The following is a 16,159-nucleotide window of genomic DNA, read 5'->3' as shown; positions in this document are numbered from 1 at the left end:
CAGATGCGGCTGATAGACAAGGTTTGGTTGGTTTATGGGGGTTTAACGTCCCAAAGCGACTCAGGCTATGAGAGACGCCGTAGTGAAGGGCTCCGGAAATTTCGACCACCTGGGGTTCTTTAACGTGCACTGACATCGCACAGTACACTGGCCCCTAGAATTTCGCCTCCATCGAAATTCGACCGCCGCGGCCGGTATCGAACCCGCGTCTTTCGGGCTGGCAGCCGAGCGCCGTAACCACTCAGCCACCGCGGCGGCTGATAGACAAGTTCAGGATGCTACCATTACAAAAGCACCCGTAATTCTGCGAAACGAGGGGAACATAAAAAAAAGTACTTGGAACGTCGCCTTCCATGCGAAGCAGCTGCCAAGCACCGGCGCGGAGTCATGTTGCGCCCTAAACGAAAGATACATGAAGGAACTGCGGTCGACTGCGTGCGCTGCGGTCCCTGGCTCCGCCCGCCATGATTCTGCAACGGCGCAGAAAAGTGCCGTTTCCACACCAGTATACGAGCCTGTTGTTCTCGATGCTGAACTGGAAGCCCGCGACGCGTACGAAGCGACACAATAAAACATCGTTCCGACGCCGTCACTTGGCCCTCTCCCCTTCGTGCGAATAACAACACCGTCAAAGGCATCGATAGGCTTCGCTAACGGCACACGATCATTAACTTTGCAAGCCACAAGGCAGGCGCCACAACAACGCGCACTTCCACGCTTATGCGTCGCTACGCAGACAGCCCTGATTCACGCGTTCAAGCGCCTTACAGCGACAGCTGTTAAGGGCACGTTTCACGGCTCTGCAGCGTCGCTGGCGTAACAATTATTCGCCACGCTGATTGGCCGGCATTACTAGCGTCACGCATGACGTCACTGCAACGCGCCATGTTGACTGGTCCGAGCACAGTGACGTCACGAGAAACAGTACTGTGACGTCACCCACTAATCGGCCAGAGAAGAAGGAAAATAATAAACAATTTAGTACATTCACCACCGCACGCTGTAGTGGCTGAATGACGGCGGAAACAGCCGCGCGCGCTTCATTTTTTCATGTTTCAGGCTTTATACAATAGCGTAAGGGACGTCAATGTGGACAGTACGCACATAGCGGCCATTTAAAAGCCCGTAACGATTGCTGGCAGATAATGCTCGTGACGGTGGACGTCGATGCAGCACGACCGCAGACCCATTAAGAGAACCGATGGTACCGCAAGCGCCACTACATCCTCAGTTCTTTGCTGGCCGCCGCGGTGGCTGAGTGGTTATGGCGCTCGGCTGCCGGCCCGAAAGACGCTGGTTCGATCCCGGCCGCGGCGGCCGAATTTCGATGGAGGCGAAATTCTAGAGGCCCGTGTACTGTGCGATGTCAGTGCACGTTAAAGAACCCCAGGTAGTCGCAATTTCCGGAGCCCTTCACTACGGCGTCTCTCATAACCTGAGTTGCTTTGGGACGTTAAAACCCTATAAACCAAACCATCAGTTCTTTGCCGCCAAGCGACGTGTGTGACCTTGCATTCGTCACCTGATAGAGAGTTCCACGGCACCAAGGACAGACGGGTACAATAGGGCACAACTTTTGCGCGATAGTAAGTTTATGGTAGGCGCTGTGCGCGACGGGACCCACTCTCAGAGTGTGCAAAAAGCATCACAAATCGCTCGCTCACGCGCGGTCGGTTGCGCGTTGCAGTAATGAAGCTGCCGTGCGCTGGACGCCAGACAAAGTTAAAAAGAAAGATAACGAAAAAGTACTCGAAGTATCGAGTCTTTTCATCACGGTTAGAACATGCAGCCTAAAAAGCGGGCATTTCCGAGGCGATTATTAAACAACGCCATTGCGCTACGCTAAAAAGAAAATCATGACTTAGGTGAAAGGGAACGAACAAAAATAACCTCCCGACAAGCTGATATCGACACCTGTCACGATCCCCCCCCCCCCCCCCCCGCCTCCATCCACATCACTACTATCCCTCCTTCCTCTTAAAGCAACCGCCGCCAGGCCTAACCTGGAGCGGCAGTAGCAGCAACCCTAGTTATCGATTACGACATACGACGCCGTTCACCGGGACAGAAGAAACTCCCGCACAGTTGTCGCTGTAAAAGACGTGCACGCCATACATGGCAAAATCACTTTTCGAAAGTAATTAAACTGCCACACTAATTACTTTCCTAAAAATCGCGCGAATGCAATTAAATTACACTGCCAATTACTACTTCCAAAATGTAACGACATCACATCACAATTACTAACGAAAAGTAATGCAATCACTTTGAAATTACTTTTTTCGTTTTCGTGCACAAGAAAAAAAAATGGCCAGGCTTAGCTTGGTTAAGCCAAGAATGCGTTGCATATCTCGATGGAGTTCCGTGCTGCTCCGTTGACTCGATAGGCTATTGACTCGATCGCCATTGAAACTGCCCGTGTAGCAGCGCTCGATCGCCTTTGAGTCGATCGACTATCAGTTCGAGGGCCCTCGATATGCCCGTGTGACAGGGGTATAAGACTGTACCGGCGAAGGAGCGCAGCTCTTTCATACATATGCCGTGACGTCAATCATAGCACAGCGACCCTAGCGGGAGGAGCGGGAGTCAGGTGGTGGCTGCGGCCGCGCGCGACCGCGCCAGTTGGGGCCCAGCTTTTCCTCCGGCTGTCGTGACGTCACGTCACGTGGTTGCGCTAAAGGTCTATGGTGGCTGCCCGGCCGCGCCCAAGGGCTGAACTCAGTGATTGCAATATGCAACGCATAAAAATGAAAGAAACTACCCCTCTCCAGACGCGACGGCATATTGTTTGCTCTTCCCGCCAAATTACAATCCTCCACAATTTGCATCGACGTCACAGCGGCTGCCACGTTTGGGTCCAGAAACCGCGGGGAAAACCTCGGCAGCAATGTCCGCACCATGCGCACTTCCGCCTGTTTCCGTTCCGCGAAGCCGTTTAGCATTTCTGCTCATGGTTACAGCTCGAAGCTACAAAAAGAAATCAACAGAAAGCATGCTAACACGCATCTGGGTCTGTGCACACAGATGTGGCAGCGCGCTACCTGTTTTTCGTCGCACCAAGCGAACTGGTACGATCGACCACGCCCCTGCCCGAACCCGAGATGCCCCCGTGTCGGCTCCGCTAGAGTCACTAAATAAAGACTTAGAGTACCGTCACTGCAGCACGGCGGTAAGCAGGGGCGGCCATTTTGTTGTTTATCATTGTTGCCAGATTGCCGCTTCGGCGACCTCGCCGCTAACTTTGGCCCGGCCATTTTGTAAACAACGCTGTTAGCCACCCTGCGCTGCGGCGGGGATCGTAGCCGTACGGCACGGAGCCGCTCAGGTGCAAACGGTACAGCTGTTGCCTTCAGTTTATGCTTTCGTCGTGCGGAGCTGAAATGCTGCGAGGCGCGGAATCCCTGGTCACTGAGTCGGTCACCGGCAGCACTCGCAGCGTCGCAGCACTAGGACTACCACAGTTGCCCGACTGAAAATGCATAAGCCACAAAATGGCAGCCCCCATGAACCGTCGCAGTGTAAACAAATATCACGTGATGCAAACTGACCAATGATCGTGGCGGCGGTACAGAACAATAGGAGAAAAGAGTGCCGGTACTCTAAGTCTATTTAGTGACTCTAGGCTCCGCTTTTCGGCAACAACGCCACCTTCCAAGGTCCTGTTTCCTCGCTGTCGAGTAACCGCCTTTCCCGCTGTACCTCATTTCCAGTATTTTTTTTTTTAAACTTCCGGACGCCCGGCACCAGGGCAACGCGACCAACCCCTTACGCAAAAGCTGAAGGGAACCATATGTCAACGGTGCCCGAGTTTGAGATGTTGGTGGCCCTCTGCTCGTCGGCCCGCCTACTTAACTCCATTGCATAATTCCGGCAGCGACTACAACGGACTGAGACGGTCCAGCGCGCACAGTACAGTCATGCCGATACAAAGACAAGTAGTGCATTTTAACGCCGATACAAAGAGCAGAGGTGCATTTTAATGAAAGTAATCTCGAAAGGAATTAATTTTGCTGCGAAATTAGAGCCCTAAAGTAATTCATTACATTACTAAATTACTAACTAAATTACTGTACACCAGGAAATTAATTCATTAGATGACGAATTACGGGAAATTAATTAAATCAGAGTGATTCAATTACTACCATGCCTGGTGCACATGCGGGTCGTGTACGCCCAGGGAGCGCCGACGAACCAACGTCACAGCATGACGTCAGAGCGCGATCGCCGCCGCGACGGTTCGTGCACCCGATCCGATCCGCGGCTAACGGGAACGAACAGGTGCCCCCCCCCTCCCGTCGTAGTGTCGTGACGCGTTCGACCTCCTCCTCGTCTCGGCGCTCTGATTGTCCTATGCGTTACCTTCCACGGTCCCGAACGTCACGAGTGAGCAAAAGGTGCAAACGCTTGTCATCGGGTCTACAAATGGCAGAGAGAGACCCGCGCTGTTCGAGAGCCCAACGACACACCGGTCGGCAAACAGCTGTTTCAGCGCAGGGCAATGAGCGGATGGTTCCCCGTTGATTCTGTTCGAGCGGTAGGAGAAGGCGAGAACATCTACTGGCATATTGAGAACGATTCACATCATTGAGATTCTATTACCTTACAGAAATTTAGACATTCCGCAGACTGTCCACAGACTTGTGTCTATAAAGTCTACACAGTTTCTATAGACAAGTCCTACAGACTATGGGCAATACTAACCGTATAGACAGTCTATATAAGACCATACACTTTTAGTAGACTTTTATCTATAGACCGTCCGTAGATTATGAACAGACAGAAGGAAATACATACAGGAAGGCAACAGAGTCGACAAGAAGTCCACAGACAGTCTATGGACAATAAGACGTTAAGGGGTGGATCCCCCCCTTAACATCTACTGCACCGAAAGGCAGATCCCGACAACAGCGAAGCTGTACAGTTTATAGCTGGGACCAATGAATAGCCGGAATAACGAAATTACAATTTTTCGCAGCAAGTCATCGGCACTGCGCAGAATGATTTCTCGATATCCCCCGACAGAGCTATATAGTGGAGGCAAGTCGGATATCGGGTTCCAACCATCTTCTTTCAGCAGTAACGCACGGAGGCAAACTGCCATCTGAGACGACAGAAACCCCACACTTTCCCCCCTGCTATTTCGGCTCGAAAAGTAACGGCGACATGGACCAAGCGCACATCGGTCACGTTATACCATAGAGTAAAGACGGATTTATGGGTATAGTAACACTCTTAAGAGTGTCACTTGGCGGGGGGAGGTTGCATTCGAACCCTATGTCCTGACTTTTTTTTTTTCTCTCTCTCTCTGAAAAATGGGGTTCAGCATGGTTCCCGTATGTAAAATTTCTCGCTTCGGGGGAGGCGGCTCCCTCATAAATCCGCCCCTGCCACAGAGGCCACATTTTCCAGGGCGCCAAGCTTATTGACGAGCAAGCGAGCAAGCGAGAGCCAAGTGAAAGCAGACACTTTCCGCGAAGGCATACCAGGACGCTATTTAGTCAGAGATGTCCCATTCCTGCGAAATTCCCAGGAATAGGCAATTCAAATAAAAAGAAAACCGCATGAACAAACTTTCAGCGGCGGCGGACCTCGGTCAATACAAAAGGCATCCTATTTAGGCAGACTATTAATCAAGTTTACTAATTATCTTCTAAATTAAAAGAGTCTAGTGGCTAGCGCTAATCGGAAGTTCGAAGCCATGGCACAAAACGATGTTGCATCGCCTTTTGAAGCGAAGAAAAACTTCCCCAAAGCTCTGTAGTTCGAGGAGATCGGGCGCTTTTTTCCCGCACAGAAACGAAGCTGGGCGCATATATGACGCACAGGAAGCTCAGTGCAATGCTATGTCCGCTGATGACGTCTACAGTGCCTTTATTTTCGTCTGCAGTGGTTCGAATCCCGCTCGGGGATGAAGTTTTTCTCCTGAATACCGTTGTTCTCCTGAATACAACGATACGACGCGCTCCAGTTCGCTTAAATTTCAACCGGCCGCGCAACGTCAGCAATGGGCGCTGACGTCTGGACTTGTCGGACAAAAGTATATATAGGATGTTTTAGAGAACGACATTTCTTTCGTTTCCGGAAATGGTATGGCATTGTCCTGTCTACGCCTTCGAACTTGACACTAACACTAACCACCATACCGGGTTCATTGAAAAGCTAATTAGCGAATTTCAGTTGATTGTCTAATTGAAATGACTTTTCTGCTAACCGATGACGGCCCGCCGCGGCTGACAGTCTGCTGCTGGGAATATTTTCTTTCAATTTCAAAATTTCCCATTTTTAGGAACTACTGAATGTGTTCGCTGAAACGACCGGACCACTGCAGGGTGACGAAGTGGTAGCAAAACAATCGCCCGGCCTACTTAGCTGCAACAGCACATGAGGCAGCCTCAATATGTGCGCGAAATCGCCAGACTGTTTTACCCGCCGCGGTGGCTCAGTGGTTAGGGAGCTCGGCTACTGATCCGGAGTTCCCGGGTTCGAACCCGACCGCGGGGGCAGCGTTTCGATGGAGGCAGAACGCTAATGCGCCCGTGTGCTGTGCGATGTCAGTGCACGTTAAAGATCCCCAGGTGGTCGAAATTATTTCGGATCCCTCCACTACGGCACCTCTTTCTTCCTTTCTTCTTTTCACTCCCTCCTTTATCCCTTCCCTTACGGCGCGGTTCAGGTGTCCGCCGATATGTGAGACAGATACTGCGCCATTTCCTTTCCCCAAAAGCGAATTATTATTATTATTATTATTATTATTATTATTATTATTATTATTATTATTATTATTATTATTATTATTATTATTATTATTATTATTATTATTCCTGTCAAACTTCTGCCAAGGGCCATCTCCGCAACGCAAACGACGACCAAAGCCTTGCACTGCGGAAGAGCAGACGGAAAAGAGAGAAATCGGGAACTTGCACCTTCGCGCGTGTACAACGAAGTTCGAAACGCGTGTTCAGCGAAGCATGCAATGCAGCAGGAAAAGAGGCAAGGAGGAGGCCCGAGCGATGTTTTTTTCCGGAAGAAAACATCGACGTACCTACCGCCTCGGGAGCAAGGTCCCGCGAATGCAGCAGCGGCCGAGAGCTGCTGCCGCGAGAGGACAGGTGACGGCGCGCACCTGCCACAGCGCATGCGCAGAAGGAACCCAACTCCTAGCGCGCCTCCGATAAGCTAAAACCGTCTACGAGACCCGCCGGACAGAACGAAGGACTCTGGATCAATTTCGACCACCTCGGGTTCTTTGGCGTACCGCCCGAGTTTCACTTGCGGGCGGAGAGCAGCAGAGAGCCCAGTTTCCGGGTAACTATCTCATTAGAGCCGCTTCTTCCAAAGAGGGCCAAAGGGCAGCCAAAATGTTCATTATCATCATCGCTACAACGATCAAACGCAAGGGTGACGCCAACTGCTTGTCCTCATCGTATGCAACTAGGGTCTTGACTGGCTTACAGGCTACTGAGCTCAGGGCAGATTACAATGCGCAATGCGCAACCCTGTTCAGAAACCGCAAAAGAAGCATAAAATCCGCTGCGGTTCTGCGAAAAACAAATCAACGCACTCCGGACAGCGCGGGCCAAGGCGAGCTGATCTCCGGAGGAGCGAGTTGCTCCGGATCGACGGTTGGACTACAAGATTTGAATCCGAATCACTACACGCTTCTTAGTTCGCGGCACATAACTTCCCACTACTAACAACTAAGAAACTCTCTACGTATACCTTCCTTCCTCCCTCTCCTCCTGAGCTCGACACTTCTCGTGCCCATCTTCTGAGGAAAATCCAGCTCAACACTCCCTCCCATGGAAGACGTATCACGAACCCTGAGGGCTCCCGTACTGAGCGACGATTAGTGTCACGATCACTGCTGAAGTTTTTAGAGCACACTGGTCTTATCGGTCAGTGGTAAGGATGCAATCTCTGAAATCAGTGACTTAGGCGAAATAATTAACGACAGGCCTTTCATTTATTCCACGCACTGAAGCAAGGCTAATCCCGCTTGTATATTTACGCTGTCTCTTTCTCGATCACCTAGCTACGCTTCGATCCCTCCTGCCCCAACTGGCCCTACCATTACGCCACCCACGAAGGCAGTGTTTTCAAGTGCACAGTGGCTACTCAAGCCTCTCATATCCCTTATCCTCCCCCTCTAAAATGGGCGGCTTGGCTCGGGTCGGACCGCCTGGACAAACAGCGCGCCCTTGTACTCCAAGCTAAATATACTTTAGGGACTTGACTTGTTTCCGCAAATAATGTTTTTCACGCACACACTCGTGGAGCAATAACCGTGCTCTGGATCCCCGAGTGGAACGCCTTGCAAAGAGGCAATCTCGCAATTCACTCTTCTTTTTTTCGTGGCCAGACTGGCTTCCACTGTAGACTGATGAGAAGATGCGCACATGCCTTCCTGCCGGTCTGTCGACATGGTGATGTCAATGATGACAAAAAGTGTTATGACAGCTGCCGGCAGTAGTCTTCACGGTAGAAACATATCCGCCCAAATGCACCCCAATAGGTCAACCGACGTGCAGTACACTTTCTGTGAAAGCTGTCATCAGTTTTCAGTGCATAGATGTGGTCAAAGCCGCAAACTCGTTGGAATAGAAGACTTTCGATCTGATTCCCTGTTTCCATAAGGACTCACAAAATTAAGAAATAATGGCGCAACAGACGTGGCGCAACAGCACGGCGTCAATGTCGTGCTCCCCGCCAGTGCACGCCTCCGGGGGTAAACAGGGGAGTGCCCGCACGACGAAGCACCCCTCCTCATAGTCAGTGTACGGTGGGGGTAGTCTGTTCAAATCCTACTGTCCTGTAGCAAGGTATGCACTGGGCAGGCAGAATGATGCCTAAACGGTTGGTTGTGAGCATATCGTTCTTCGATTAAACGGGCAGTACACGTACGATCAACAACGCTTACACGCCTTGGTTCCCCCAAGCCACGCAGACTTATCTGTTGAGGAAGGTCAAAAGACGAGCGCGAGCTTCTCGAGGCGTACATACATGACAAAGAAACACGAGCAAATCTGCGCAGTTCACGCAACGCTATCGCATTATCACCGAAGAAGAGTTTGGCTTTTGAAGAAATGAAACGCAAAAATAAAGGGGGTGGGGGGGAGGTGAAGATGTGTAAATGACTACTTGATTTGCGAATTTGTTTACGTTTTATTAATATTTCCACTGCTTTTTCCAGCGCGAGCCTTTTGCTCAGTTCTTTCGGCCGACCACGACACGCACTTGACCTGGCACGTTGGCGCAACGAAAGGAGCTGGTCATGCGAACGTTTTCGGCGCACGGCCCCCGCGGCACCACCTCGCCGACGCTTGCCAGCAGCGAGACAAGCGCACCCACACTATGCCACCATACCCACACATCCCGCGCAGTGCCCGACGGCCGAGACCGCTGCCCGAGAAAATAAACGAGGCGTCTCGAGCACATCATCCGAAGAGCGCGTATGCGAGCAGCAGCAGCGGCAGCAGCAGCTAGACGACGTTTTCCGTCTGGATGAATCGATGCGTCTGGACGGATCGATGGTGTTTTCACGGCGGCTAAAATACTACCGCGCTGCTGAGCCTTACGGGGCGTGTCAGGATGACTACCATGTAGCGAGTGACAACACACGCGCGATAAGCGAAAGCACGTCACCGGCAGTTACGCACAGCTGGAGGATTCGAGGTTCAAATCTGCAACAGTTAAGTTTCACGAGGCCCGCGGAAATGACAAGGTAGCAAGAAACGTATCCAGTTCAGTGGACTCCGGGCTAAACGAAAGGCTTTTATCTTTCGGTGACACCGCAGTTGCTGATCCTTGAAAACAGCGCTGACATTGGGATTTTAAAGAAGCGGGCGAGGCATTAGCAGAGCGCGCACTGGGGATGAAGGGCGCGAACGCCACTTGGGTCAATTTCGAGGAAACGCACGGACCATCACTCACATTACGAAGTTGCTGTTCCACTGGAATGGGCCACTGTCATACTCCAAAGTCGGCGGTGACGGGCTCGAATGGCACAGGGCAAAAAGAACGCGTAAATCAAACTGGAGAGCTATTTTCTGCGACAGTGAACTAACTCGCCAGCAGCGCCAGCATCACCTTCCAAAATTTTTGTGGAGCACATAGTTGCCGGACCATGCCTGGGAAACCGCCAAACGAGTAGACAGAAACACCAAAAAAGTAAAGAAAAGAGCACGACGCAAGAAAATCTAACCCATGGTACACAATAAACGCACAAAAAAGTATTTCACACTGTAAAGAAGCAAAAGCATAAACTCACTCTGGTTAAGAGCACCGACGCGTTAACCGAAACTGGCCTGCGGGGAGATCTTGACAAGCGAATTTCGATGCTCACTCGGCGGTAGATTCCGGCGTTATCACGATGAAGCATAAAGAATACCCGTTCATGATATAACAAAAATATTCTGCTTCCTTATCTTCACTCGACGCTCTCACATTCAGCCCAAGAAGGAACAAACCATGATGCTAAGCGCCGCATGTCCGTATGCCGTCGGCGCTGTCTACGTTATCGCTCTCAGAAACAATGGTTTCTTGTTCCCTTTAAAACGTGCTCTCAGCAGACTGCACAACGCGTATGACGATCACGATGTGCACGACTGTCACGGTCACCGAAGCTGCCGATTTAGGCATGCGGACATGGCTCAAGGCTGAACAGCTTTGAGTCGTGCGTTCCGCTCATTGAAGCCGTGCACGACGGAGAAAGCACATTTCAGTCCCGCATTATTCAATATGTTTTGAATTCTCGACAAGGCCTTTCCGCATATGATGCAACAGCTTCGAACAAGCCGCGAAATATGTCGCACGTAACAGTCACAATAACTGCAACTCTTTATTGCACGTAGCCCCAGCATGTTGCGCGCATTTCGAATGAACGCTAAAACAGGACCAAGCAGTGTAGGCGATAACGCTGATAGCTGCGTTGGTAGTCACATCGCTTTTCAGACAAGGTCATTGGGGTCCAGGTCGTGCAGAGTCACAACGATCCTGAAAATAAAGCAAAAGAAACGCTAAATGCCTTTCAAAACAAAACGAAACTGAAAGTCCCCTGTGTCATATATCAGCATGCCACCAAATAGTTCTAATCAGTTTCAGTTTAGAGTGTCTAGTTTAAATGCAACAAAAGCTAATCTAAAAGCGTGAAAAAAACAAGAATGATGACGCCTGTTCTTGCAGTCTTCAGGCTGCTCAAGCGGTCACCTGACAGGCCACCTGACAGCGCGACATCTTGCCGGAGAATGCTAATGTGTTGGTAATGTTGCTGTTTCGCAAGTTTCTTGCGTGTTGTTGCTACAAGCAGGACACAATTCGTTCGCTGGGCTTGGTGCTTTGGATCCTGCGTTGGTATTTAGTCTAATTAACAAAGTGAGCAGAGTATCCTTCTGCTTGATGACTCTAATAAAGAGGTGGTCAAGATCGAACTTCTATTCGTACTTCGCCTGCTTCGCACGCGAAACCTGCGCACAGCACTCGAGATGGCAACCAACCAGAGCCATCGGTTTCCGCCGGCGAAACGTGTACCGCAAACATCGCCGGAGAACGCTGCGTAGCCTTCGCCAAACTTCGAACGTGTACGTGCGCGAATTCACCTTTTCGGTGGCATGGCCAGGTTTTCCGAGATGAATTCCCTCAGTCTGTTGCCGAATTCCTTGTTTTTCTCCGGAGAAAACACGTTGATGGAATGAATGGAGCACAGACAGTTCGGATCAGTCGTGCCAGCTCGAGAAATTTCCAGACCCGGTTCCACGACGACGGTCACTTTCTAGAGAGGAAATGGGTAACACGGATTGTCGCACATGTTCAGAAAGCAGTCTTCGCGCGTATCATCTGACCAGCTGTTAGCACAAAATCGCTCGAGCATCCAACGTGGACTGCGACGGCCTTAGATTAGCTAATGGCTTGCGCGACTAGCTTACCTCGATGTCCTTTTTGAGGAGGGTAGCGACATACTGGGCGAACTTTGCGTTGAACCCGCTCGGAATTTTGCTCGCAATCAAGTTCGTTTTGAGCGTGCAGAGCGGCATTGCGAAGCAAACACTCGGGCTGCCCTGTGAAACGCAGAGTCACGCACGTATACAGCGCGCTACAACTACGATCTTATCTAACGGCGCGAACATCGATAAGCATGTGCGACGGAACGCCTCCTAGAAGCCGCCATTGATGCCAGACGACGGCGCGCTTCGCTATCACGTCACACGTTCGGCTTCCGCAACACACGAACCCGTTAACTCTATTCCGCTTTGGCAGCCATGGAATTTTCCACGCAGTTAAGTATTGAACACTTATCATTGCTCAGGGCATTTTAAAGTATCTCCAATTGTTTCACCGTTGGTTCCGTTACGCCGTTTTCACCAGCATCTGCTGAAAGCCAGCTGAAATTAATCAACAGCGCACACTTCTGTTCCTGCACTTGAAGCGCCGACTCGCGTAACCATGCACAAGTAGAGGTACTGAAACGCCATGGCTGCTTGCATAGCTCCTACATAAATATGCCGGTAGTGTTTTGTGCTGGGAGAGCACTAATCCCACAATGTTCACACTGTTTATAGAATGCAATATTTCATCACCCTCTTCGAATGCAGCCTAATTTTTTTTTTGCCAGCACATTCATTCCATCAACTTATGACAACGGGTGTGATGTGGTCCACAATGACTACAACAATGGATTCAATAAAAAGGCACAATTTATTTCAGGAAAAAAAAAAAAAAGAGGGGCAGAAGAGTTTTGACCATTTCAAATCAAAGGCTGGACCACTGCATCTACTGCAGTCTTGGTCACGCCGCAAATTTTTGTTCATAATCTAGGCCATAGCATTTGGCAATGTACTGCTGTATGCTTCAAAAATTTGCACGGAACCTACAACAGGTGTGCTGGGAGTTCTATATATCAAAGAAAAAAAAAAGCTATAGGAGGGTCAAAGAGCCACTTCACTTTGTTATATAATTCTTAAAACTCTTCTCGAGTTACAACGCAACACTTCTTTTCCACTGTTACTCACCCGCACAAACAGTCAGTCACACCCACACAGAACACGCAGTCACACTATTTACAGAAGACGCACCACTGACACACTTCGGCACCAACATTAATCAGCCGACTAACGCGCGAATCCCCCCAGCCCACCCAAGTACAGATTCACCCCCACAGACACGACAAAGCGTCACAAACTACAACTACGGGCCTTCAAAAGAAGCAACAGGGTTTCTTTTCTAAAACCCCAAGTGCATTTAGGCAGCAAAACAGCGCTACACAAAGCTTTTTCACACTTCGCAATCGGAGGAGGGACTTTCACAGTACATCTCGCTTGCCTACGTTTTATGTACAGAGATGCCTGAATGCACAACAAGTTTTCTTTCTGTTGGGAGATTACCCGAAAGAAGGAAAAAAACAGGGCAGGATGCCTGCACACAAGCACTGCTATGTACAGCCCACACTACACACACAAAACAGTTTACAGGTATGGTATGCCACTTTACCGAAAGCTACTCAGCACCAAATTGAACTCCCAAAGCAACACTTCTGAAACTGCCGTAAGCTTTTCTCAAGGGAATTACGAGAACACAAATGTGTACTACTGGACAGACCCGCATTGGTTTCCACATGTGCACATGCACACACACACACGCACACACACAAGACAGAACGACGAGTGGAGCAACATCCGGGAACACGACCAAAAACAGAATGGCAAGAAGCATACAACCAAAAAAAAAAAGAAAAAGCTGAAGTGACTATCACAGACTTTCTTACTTTTTTTCTCTGACAAGTGCACGTCGTGTATGCATTTATTTTGAGACTTTTTCACTTTTTTTGCCTTTTCAAAGTGCTTTTTGTCCCCGACTTTCCATGCAGCAAAACGAAACATACATTACAATCTCACAAAGGACCTGAAGAGAACCACGACAGAACTAAACATCCTATGGTCACCAACATAAAAAGAAAGCAGAACCAGCTGCACGTTTGACATCTGTAGAGCAAAGCAAAGTTCAAGAACAACACCACATTGTGCAGCGCTCACATGAGAGTGGAAGATAGTGACTGCAGCTGAAGCCGACATGGCCCTTTGCGGAAAACTAAAATGAAATTCATATAAATTCATTCAACAGGTTCTGACACAGTTTCCCATTCAAATGTGCAGTGTGGTAAATATTACGGCTAGACGCAAGAGGCGGCAACAGGACACATGCGAGCAACTGGACAAAACTAGCACAGAAGTTCTCAACAGACCAAACCGACCCTTCGTGCACCTTGCAAGAACAGAACTACAAATTCCAGCCGAATCAGTCGCACACATTCAAGGCAAGGAAAATGCAGGCAAGATTGTCGCTAATCAATGCTCAGAGATGACACACCAAGGATGCACATTTCATTCAATGTTGTCGTTTCAGCCACTCCACACTAACCAAGCCTGCGTCCTTGAGACTAAGCTAACTGCTCGTAAGAGCAGCATCCCTGACGGTCCAAACCAAAAAGGACAGAACACATGACAAAAACCAGTTGGAAAAGAGAACAGCTTTTTCTCCAAATATGTACAGAACCGTATTGGCCCTTTCGAAGCCACAGACTGATGCACAAGTTAACGAGACTGACTGAACATTAATTCACAGGAAAGAAAATACAAATGCAAAAGATACACCAAGAACTGAACACATTGAAAAACAAGCAAAACACTGTGCTCACACGAAGACAAGACAAAAGAGAAGGAGAGTGGGCACTGCACTTTGAACGCGTACAATGCAAGGACAGACAAGAATGACGTAGTGCAATGTCTATCACTACCGGCGCACGAAACTCCAAACACACTACAACAGAATGGTACACAAACTACGAGCCTACAGACTGCACGAGACATACAAGGACATCAGACTGCGCCACCCCATGCAGTTAAAATGAAGCTTCTCTCCTGTATGGACATGTCGCTGTACTCGACAAGTGAGGCTTGGTGCACCTGCAACACAGTGCCAATGCACTTGGAGCAAGGCAACCCCCCCACCACACAAGAGGAAGAATAATAATTCATACAAGAGCAAAAAAAAACTTGCAGCCTCTTTGTTTTACTTTGTACTTGAGCTGCAGAAAAAAATGAAAGCTTGTACAGGAAGGAGAGGATCCAAGGAAAGAATTCAAACGCAGAAGGAACAGATTTAAATTAAGGTCCTGCGATGAAACGGGAGGCATGCTTGCACAAAGGCAAGCAGAGCTCAGTTACAGACAACAAGGGTGACAGACAGCAAAAGGTTCCAAAATAATGTAGACCACACGTGTCTTTTTTTTTTTGTGCTCCTTGACTTGTCCTCTTACGCAGCAAGAGTGGCCTCTAATGGCATCAGCAAGCAGAACAAAGTGGGGACAAAAAAATTAGGAAAGTTGGGAAAGTGTCCCACATACAGCAGCTACAAGGAAAAGCTCCTCCTCATCCAGCACAGGGGAGCAGGATTACCTTAGCGCCACAGCCCAAACTCCTTTAGCTCTGCCGCAACCAAATGGTGCTGCGGAACGCATGCAACATGCGCCAGAATGCTGCCAGCTCACCCACTGCCTTCACCGAACTGCACTGCACGCATGGCAGAACCACCCCAAAAGAAACGATCAGAGCCTGAAGCTTCCATCCTCACCACAGCATGCATACAGCGGCACCGGGGAGCACGCACAGTGCAGCTGACTGCTTCAACTGCCTCAAATCCGGCATAACGTGCCACGGGGCACTCTGAACACTTCCCTCTTGAATTCATTAACCGATCCCACCGGAAGCATCCTGCTAGTCAAAGCCTGTGGGAGACATCAAGGTCCTCAAAACTGAGAAGGCCACGACGCATGCACAGCGCGTGCACAGTTCTGGTGCAGCCAGACACTTGGCAAGGCATTGCCCCTCAGTTCTTGACAGCTGTGGCCTGCTGCTGCTGGCGCTCAACCTCTTCAACCAGCAGGGCCTTCTGGTGCGGCACGGGGGGCAGAGTGGGCTGGTAAAGCACGTCGCTGCCAAACCATTTGGCCAGGTTACCAGGAGCTACTCCCGGTGCTGCTGGCACGGCAGGCCCGCGACCGGGCAGTCCACCAGGCATCATGCCGGAGCCCTTGACATCTGCAGACAAGACGGCCAAGGCATCGGTGCCAATCAAACACAGCAGTGCCATCTGCAACTTGGGGCAAAAT

General features: G+C 49.9%; 3 protein-coding genes across 10 annotated transcripts in view; all 3 read right to left on the bottom strand.

Moving 5' to 3' along the window:
- The window catches only part of LOC144120652 (uncharacterized), a 120,204-nt gene extending 110,093 nt beyond the window's left edge, over window positions 1–10,111 (bottom strand). Inside the window, exon 1 of one of the 3 annotated variants that reach the window (XM_077653278.1) lies at window positions 9,931–10,111. Coding sequence is in view for 1 of the 3 variants with exons in the window: in XM_077653276.1 (XP_077509402.1) it covers window positions 9,921–9,923 (3 nt within the window). In the remaining 2 variants the exon portion in view is untranslated. Of the gene's footprint in view, window positions 1–9,920 lie in introns of all 3 variants that reach the window. The other 2 variants (XM_077653279.1, XM_077653276.1) reach the window with 2 other exon arrangements.
- A 707-nt stretch (window positions 10,112–10,818) lies between these two features.
- On the bottom strand, window positions 10,819–12,143 carry LOC144120651 (D-dopachrome decarboxylase-like). Its single transcript, XM_077653274.1, has 3 exons — window positions 11,922–12,143; window positions 11,595–11,767; window positions 10,819–10,992 (listed from the first exon to the last, which is right to left on the bottom strand). The coding sequence occupies exons 1-3, from the start codon at window positions 12,027–12,029 to the stop codon at window positions 10,947–10,949; spliced, it is 327 nt and encodes a 108-aa protein (XP_077509400.1). The 5' UTR covers window positions 12,030–12,143; the 3' UTR covers window positions 10,819–10,946.
- A 528-nt stretch (window positions 12,144–12,671) lies between these two features.
- LOC144120647 (uncharacterized) overlaps window positions 12,672–16,159 on the bottom strand; it is a 48,555-nt gene continuing 45,067 nt past the window's right edge. For all 6 annotated transcript variants that reach the window (XM_077653265.1, XM_077653264.1, XM_077653266.1 and 3 more), the window contains one exon: window positions 12,672–16,088. In XM_077653265.1, coding sequence (XP_077509391.1) covers window positions 15,877–16,088 — 212 coding nt within the window. In that variant the 3' untranslated portion in view covers window positions 12,672–15,876. The remainder of the gene's footprint in view (window positions 16,089–16,159) is intronic.

This window comes from Amblyomma americanum, chromosome 2, assembly GCF_052857255.1.
Source record: "Amblyomma americanum isolate KBUSLIRL-KWMA chromosome 2, ASM5285725v1, whole genome shotgun sequence".
Taxonomy (NCBI): domain Eukaryota; kingdom Metazoa; phylum Arthropoda; class Arachnida; order Ixodida; family Ixodidae; genus Amblyomma; species Amblyomma americanum.
Note: the sequence above shows the minus strand (reverse complement) of the source record. Positions and strands in the feature narration are given on the sequence as shown.